Source organism: Arachis ipaensis, chromosome B7 (genome assembly GCF_059453495.1).
Source record: "Arachis ipaensis isolate K30076 ecotype BB chromosome B7, ASM5945349v1, whole genome shotgun sequence".
Taxonomy (NCBI): Eukaryota; Viridiplantae; Streptophyta; class Magnoliopsida; order Fabales; family Fabaceae; genus Arachis; species Arachis ipaensis.
The window spans coordinates 124,095,059-124,102,906 of NC_142442.1; the positions used below are offsets into that span (position 1 = coordinate 124,095,059).

Sequence of the window (7,848 nt, forward strand, 5' to 3'; positions counted from 1 at the left end):
ACAAATAATGGAAATAATTTAAGCTATGATAATTGATAAGTTTCCCTTTAAAGGCCCAATTGTCCAAAATTATGTTTTTTTCACTCTAAAATATCAACCACGACGTGGCGTGTTAGGAATTTTTGTTTCTTTTTTTTTTAATGCTATGCCTCAGCTTCTGTTTAACAAAACAAAAAATACGTGGACAGAGCTCTGGAAAATCGCAAGCGTTTTGCAAACGAATATAGAGCGTGAGTGCGCAAAGCAAAGTTGCAGTACTTACTATTAACATTAACATTTTTGTTTTCCTTTGGATTATTTGGATTGAAAAGCACAACACAGTCACGCAGTTCACACAGATTCTGTGATTATCAACTCTCAAATTCATCAAAGCGCGATCGTTTCATTTCTATTCTCACCACCTCCGACATCACATGGCTAACTCTGGTTTGCGCTCTTCTCTCTGACCTTCCCAATTTCCCTGCAAAAAAATCCAAGCTCACTCTATTTCCTTTTTCTTCTGCTTATTATAATTGTTATGAGTTCTCGATATATAATTTCAATTGAGTTTTCCGTTAGGTTTCTTATAATTATTATAATATTACTATTATTATGGCCTTAGACTTTAGTGAGCGAACCGATCTATGGCGGTTATTTAGTGTGGCAGCTGCTCTGCACAATGAGGTTGATAGGGCTTATCCTGTGGAGGATATGCATCATCCTCCAACTAACTTCAAATTTTCATGTGTGAATTAACACTTATATCTTGAATTTTATATTGTTTTCATGATATAACTTGAACTTAATTGGCTAAGCTCTGTATATGAAACTTCTGTTCTATCTATGAGCTTACTTCTCTTTTGTTATTTTGATCTGGATCGAACATCAGTATCAGTGTGCAGAATCTAAATAGATTATACAATTTCTTTAAAAGTATATTTTTATGTTCCACTTGTCTAACTGTTATGCTCCATCTAGAATCTTCGTTGATGTGAAAAGTAAGAGATCTTTTAAAATGCTTTCTTGAAATTATAGGAGTTTTTTTTTCCTTTAAAAAAAATTGAATAGTACTTTGATCTTGAAGTGACACTGTACCTAGATATTTAAATTTAATTGCACCATCATTTGTTGATGCATCTGGCAGGAAATTCTCAAGAGGCAGTGCCACCAGTTGAAGGTGTTGCTGGAGGCGGTACGGCTTATGGGTGGAATGATGGGGGCACAGCTGGTTTGAGTAATCTCAAGGGAGCAATTGATCCGACCGAAATTCCAACTAAGGATTTGGTGAATGTCTGGTGCATGCCAAGCACAGCAAATGTTGGACCTCAAGATATGCCCAGACATTTAGAGCCTGTTAGTATTCTTATCTTACAGCAGTGGCTTATATATCATAATCATCCTTACTCAATTTGATGGTGTTTTATTTTTAAATTTGGTCCACATAATTATACAAAATTGCATATGTTCTGTATTCATGAGCCTACCATTGCTTGCTTTTTATGCATAGGAATTGCATGAGTGATTTATCATATGCTGTAGTTACCTAGAAACTGAGCGTTGCCTTTATACTTGTACTTGCACAGTACATACTTAAATACAGTTGATGAATGCTTCAGCAGTTATATTGAATATGATTAATCAAATCATGATAGTGCTTCAATTTGTTGTAGTTGCTAAACTCACAATTTGCTTGTAGTGTATGATTAGTCAAATCATGATAACACTCCAATTTTTTTAATTTTAAGATATTATGAATATGGGAGGAATATAACTCCATATTTGCACTGATGGCCTTAACTATTTGAAACTTAAGTTCTGGAGTCTGTACCTTAGACTGGATGCTGGTGTTTAGGCATATAGAAGTTGAGGATAAAAATTAGCCTAAAGAAAGTATGAAAGTATTGAAAGATGATATTGTGCTTCTGACACTAGTAGTTTTTTTATTATTTTTATTTTTTTTTATACAATCTTGAAGACAAACCTGCTGGCAGCTAGAAATGAAAGGGAGAGTGTTCAGATAGCTATCCGACCAAAGGTTTCGTGGGCTGGTTCTGGTGTTGCAGGGGCTGTGCAGGTTCAATGTAGTGACCTATGCTCCACTTCTGGAGACAGGTTGGAAATCTCTTCCTACCTCATCAAATAAATAATATGACATAGTTTGATATTGTTCTGGTTTTGGTGTGTTGGCAGATTGATTGTTGGGCAGTCAATACAGTTGAGGCGGGTGGTACCCATATTAGGTGTACCAGATGCTCTTGTGCCCCTTGATCTTCCAGTTAGTCAAATAAACCTATTTCCAGGGTATTTGTTTGTGATATTTTCTGTCGAGTTTTTCTCATAGTGGTGTTACAAGATACTTAATATTTATTACCCTTTTACAATCTGATTTTTGGCATTATTTTGCTTCTGCAGAGAGACTGCTGCACTTTGGATATCTATTGATGTTCCTAGTGCCCAACCTCCTGGACAATATGAAGGAGAGGTTATCATTACTGCTCTAAAGGCAGATGCTGAGTGAGCCTTGTTTCAGTTTCTTCTGATTTTTTTTTCCTTTTAAAATCGAAGTTTAATACTGTTTATCAACTTTGTCAACATTAACCATTCTACAGATCCTCTGGTCAAAGTTTAAGCAAGGCTGAGAAACATCAGTTGTATAAGGAGCTTAAGGACTGCCTTGAAATGGTAGATCCCATTGACGGAAAACCATTAGATGAAGTGGTGGGTATTTCCCCCCTACTGCTGTTTTTCATTCTGATACCTTTTTCAAAAAACAAAAAATTTAAAAATTCTGGGTTTGAGGATATGTGCTTTTCATGACATTTATTATATATGAGCTTTTCATTAGAACATCTGATTTTTTAGGTTGGAAGGATGAAATCTGCAACTACAACTCTAAGAAGGATTCTGTTGTCGCCATCATTTTCTGAATTCACTTCAGATAACGGAGCAATAGATAAAATGGAGGAGGATGCCATTTCAAACCTTTCTATACGGGTGAAGTTGAATCTGACTGTTTGGGAATTTGTACTTCCAGAAACTCCTTCGCTCCCTGCTGTCTTTGGTGTATCCTTTACACATTAAATTTCCAAAATGCAAACCCATTTTGTCATTTTCTAAAACACTTACAGAAGATGGAACTTGTCTCTCTGTTTTATGAGTAGTGCTTATTTAGCATCCCTTCCATTTACTGATGCGATTCAGGTCTACATCTTTGTGAAATTAAGAAACATTGTTTGTTGCAAAATTTGTCATGTCCTTTATTCTATACTAGATATCGGATACCGTAATTGAGGATCGGTTTGGTGTTCAACATGGGACAGCTGAGTGGTATGAGGAACTGGATCAGCATTTCAAATGGCTTCTTCAATATAGAATTAGCCCTTATTTTTGCAAATGGGCTGATGGTATGCGTGTTTTGACATATACATGTCCATGGCCAGGTATATTTATAAGGCAATAAGCTTTAAAGAACTGTTCCCAATAGAAGAAATAATAGCATTGCTGAGTCTTACTCTCTTCTTAAATTGTAGCGGATCATCCAAAATCAGATGAATATTTTTCAGACCCACGGTTGGCAGCATACGCTGTGCCTTACAGTAAAGTAATCTCCAGGTACACAGTTTTGAGTTTTCCGTGTTCGTTTCTATCAGATATATTTGCAATTGGAGTTGATTACTAAACCCACATGTTCTTCTGCCTCAGTAACGTTGTAGAGAAGGATTACTTGCAGAAACAAGTTGAGATATTGAGAACGAAGTCTCACTGGAGAAAAGCTTACTTTTACTTGTGGGATGAGGTATAAACAGTGTTTTGATAGTGCTACCATAAAAAAAAAAAAAAAAAAAAAAAAAAAAAAAAAAAAAAAAAAACGAAGAGGCGAAAGACAAATCAATTTTTTCTGAATTCATGCGATATTTGCCTTCTTGTTTTCATGCTGACCTAAAATTTCTAATACCTTCAGTATATCTTCTAGGATCCTAAGTGGTGTAACTACAAACTTGAAGTAGTTTAATTTGATATCTTTCATATTTTTTTACAGCCTCTAAATTTCGAACAATATGATTCTCTTCGCAACATGGCCAGTGCAATTCATGCTTACGCTCCAGATGCTCGTATTTTAACTACTTATTATACTGGTATGTGTTGTTTAGCTTAATAATTAGGGCCTAAACCCCGCAGCCTTGTGCTCAGACTCGCTTCAGTTTCTTCTCTCTGTTGTCTTTTGGGTTCCATTTCAACTCAGCAATGGATTTAATTTATAACTTTATTTGATAATTGTACTTTTTGTAGTGGCTGCAAATATTTCGGTCAATTGCTTGTGAACAGCTTAAATTAGTTGAATTGTTAGCTGTAACCGGTATCATCCTGGTGGTCTTTCAATAATAATTGAGGTCAATAAGAATAGTTTTGCTGTATAGTTAAGTCTGCAGTCTGTTTCTAGCTGCATAGGTCCCATCTTTGGTCTTGTATATTATTATATGAGAAACTGCCTTTTATCTTTCTTAACAAACTAAGCATTCAAATAACAGTTTAGCAGAACAGTATATATTGCTTTCTGGCACATCTTTGGCATCTATTGATGATTGCCTTTGCTGTCTATTTGAGAATTATGGGGAGTGCTTCTACAGAGTACAATTAGTTAATATACTTTCTGATGGATGTGTCAATTATAAATTATCTCCATTCTCCATGTAACACTTCACTACCTTTTTCTTCTTCCCCCCCTGAATTTCTTAGGGCCAAATGATGCTCCTCTTGCACCTACCCCATTTGAGGCTTTTGTCAAAGTTCCTAGTTTCCTGCGTCCTCATACTCAAATTTATTGTACAAGGTAACCCCTGTTTAGACATCTTGATCTGATACGTACTTTTTAGAACTTTAATGTATTTGTTTTCTTAAAAAAAAGGCAGCCTGGTGCACAAGCATCCCGCATTAACTCAGGGTTCGGGGAAGGACCGACCCAAAGGGTGTAATAAAAATTTTAATACTTTAATCTGATTATCATTTAGGTTACTGAACTTTGTAATTTTGGATACTTAATATTCATAATTTTGTGCACGTGGAGTAAATTAATTTTCCAATGGTTGAAACAAAAAGGTAGGAGGGAAATCAGAAAAATCAAAAGTCCCTTATTACTAGGCTAAAAATTTGAATGTCTCTTTGCAGTGAATGGGTCCTGGGCAATCGTGAGGACCTAGTGAAGGATATTATTGCTGAACTACAGCCAGAGAATGGTGAGGTAATATTATATTTTTGTTGTTCTTGTTGTTCCCCCCCGTCTTCCCTTTAGTAATAGATATTTAATTTCTTCACGATGTTATCCATTTTTCTGAAACTAAATTTGTCCAATTCTCAAGCTAAGCATCTTAACCTGAATCCTGCTAGAGTTGAATGGGAGAATTCCATGTTTGGTGCATAGTAGATTACGTGTTGCTGTTGTGCTTGTTCTTTATATATGTACTCTCATTTTCTTATTAGAAGGTGGCGTTTTTTTACAGGAATGGTGGACATATGTCTGCATGGGGCCATCAGATCCTCATCCAAATTGGCACCTTGGGATGCGTGGTACTCAACACCGTGCTGTCATGTGGCGTGTGTGGAAGGAGGGTGGCACCGGATTTTTATACTGGGGTGCCAACTGCTATGAGAAGGCAACTGCAGCCAGTGCAGAGGTATCTTAATAGTCTCTTTGTGCTGAATTTGGAAAATAATGGAGCTGTTAGTACTAGTTATACTGTATTGTTATTTTCCTACCAACCGGTCTTATGGAAACAGATAAGATTCAGGCATGGCCTTCCTCCTGGGGATGGAGTTTTATACTACCCTGGTGAGGTTTTCTCAAAATCTCATCAACCAGTGGCTTCTCTTAGGCTAGAGCGCCTGCTTAGTGGCTTGCAGGTAAAGTGCTAACATTTTTCTCGTACTGTAAATTTATTCTCAACTCATGCATTTATCGGAAATACTTCTGCCCTTTCTGTTTTTAACTGATTTCCATGAATGAAGGAGTATTTTCATGGTTTGTCCATCCATGACAGGAATTGATTTTCATTTTCATTCTAATCTTTATGCCTCTTTTTAGGACTTTGAATACCTGAAACTATATGCTTCGAAGTATGGTCGAGAGGAAAGTATTTCGCTTTTGGAGAGGACAGGAGTGTACTTTGGTCCTGAGCGTTACACGGTTGAGCACATGCCGGTCGATGTAATGAGAGGACAAATTTTTAATGCTTGCCGTTCATAAATTATGATGTTACGATGGTCGGATGGTGTATGGTTCCAGACCAACGCTGAAAATTTCAAGGCGTATCTAGCTTTTGAAGATTCCCACTTGGCATGGTGCTGCAATGTCATCTCATCTACACTGTGGATATATTTTCTACATTGTAATTCCTTTTCCTCAATAGACCGCATAATTGGAACTTTGTTCAGTCGGATTGTGATTCTGATATAAATTTGAGAATGGAACGTAATTATGATAGAGAGATCTTTTGTTCCTTGCTGAAATGTGCTCCATTGGTTCGACAGTACATGTTACAAATGATAGCAGTTTAGACAGATTTACTAACAGTTAGGCCCATTTATATTCTCACAAGTTACCGTCATGTTACAAACTTATAATGGGAGGATGAGTACCATACCATATTGTACCCTTTTGTTGTTGATGGTGCGGAAATTTGACATAAGAATATAAGATGTTAGATAATTTCAGAGCGGAGAATAAGAATACCAGGGACTAGTATTTTCAAACGAAAAAATTGGAAAAAATGACTAAATTTTCAAAGTGGTCATTGAGAATCACGTCATATATCGATTTGGTTCTTGATGTTTCTATTCCGCTATTATTGTTTACGAGATTGATCTCTTGGCATTATAGTGGTTTTTCGACTTCTTTTTGACAATGACTCTGCAAACGAAGTGATGAATTGGTACTCCCGATGCCACGATACTAGAGAAACATTGTTTGCTTTTGACGTCTAATGAAAGCAGATACGAAGTCGTTTTAATATATGTTGGTATCTAAAACAATATTCATATGTATCAAAATGATGTTGCATTTATTTTTGTTAGGCATCAAAAGCAAACGCCATCGTTTCACTAGTGTCTAGTGTGATATTAAGAGTGTTTTGCAAGAGGGCCAAGGGACTACTATGCTGTCTGGAAATTAAACCAAATTGGGATATGGTATTGGTGTGGATCTCATGGACCACTCTCAGGATGTAGTCGAAAAAAAAGATTAGTGTTAATTTAAATTTAAAATATATATAAGAGAAAAATATTGGTGACTTAGCATTTGCATTTTGAAATTATTGAATAATAAGGAGTTGAAATTCCATAGCAAAAAAAAAAGATGATAATAGTTAACCAAAAAAGAATAAAAGTTAACCAAAAAAGAAAGGAAAAAAAAAAACAAACAAACAAACGCTTAAAGTCAGAGATGAATCCAAAAATTTGGTAAAGGAGAGACCAAAAATTAAAATTTTGTACAATTAAATAATATATTTGATAATATTAATTAACACTTGTCAAATAAATAAGTTATCTTAGTCGTCCTTATAATTTTTTTTTTTCATTTTAGATCCGATAAGAAAATATAAAAATAATCTATTTTTGATTTTTTTGATTCAATTAATTTGTTTTACTAAGTATTAATGTGACAGTAAGTTATATTTTTATGTTTTATATCATAAAATATATGGCATACAATAATATAAATCAGATGTTCAAATTATATGTATTTAAAATATATTTGTGAATAAAAAATATAAAATATACTCATTTTAATAAATTTATTTAATATGTTATAATTTTAATATCGTGAGAGAAATAAATAGATTTTGAAATTATTTATTTTCATCATTTCATGTACTA

The 7,848-nt window shown here is 34.9% G+C and overlaps 1 protein-coding gene across 2 annotated transcripts; it reads left to right on the forward strand.

The window, feature by feature from the left end:
* Positions 1–99: 99 nt before the first annotated feature.
* Positions 100–6,483, forward strand: LOC107610139 (alpha-1,6-mannosyl-glycoprotein 2-beta-N-acetylglucosaminyltransferase). Of its 2 annotated transcripts, none has more exons than XM_016312220.3 (16): positions 100–426; positions 1,124–1,332; positions 1,955–2,091; positions 2,170–2,280; positions 2,392–2,493; positions 2,589–2,697; positions 2,842–3,042; positions 3,251–3,419; positions 3,510–3,591; positions 3,682–3,775; positions 4,019–4,115; positions 4,717–4,810; positions 5,146–5,218; positions 5,478–5,651; positions 5,755–5,877; positions 6,059–6,483. In XM_016312220.3, exons 1-16 carry the CDS (start codon positions 414–416, stop codon positions 6,218–6,220), a joined length of 1,950 nt encoding a protein of 649 aa, XP_016167706.1. In that variant the 5' UTR covers positions 100–413; the 3' UTR covers positions 6,221–6,483. The 2 variants fall into 2 exon arrangements, 1 of the variants encoding a protein (XP_016167706.1); XR_001613405.3 differs by having other exon boundaries at positions 125–426; positions 5,146–5,213.
* The last annotated feature ends 1,365 nt before the right edge of the window (positions 6,484–7,848 follow it).

Coding starts and splice junctions, on each gene's coding strand:
- LOC107610139 (XM_016312220.3), top strand. Junction 3,043..3,250: donor CGCTCCCTGCTGTCTTTGGT/GTATCCTTTACA, acceptor ATTCTATACTAG/ATATCGGATACCGTAATTGA. Junction 4,811..5,145: donor ACTCAAATTTATTGTACAAG/GTAACCCCTGTT, acceptor GTCTCTTTGCAG/TGAATGGGTCCTGGGCAATC.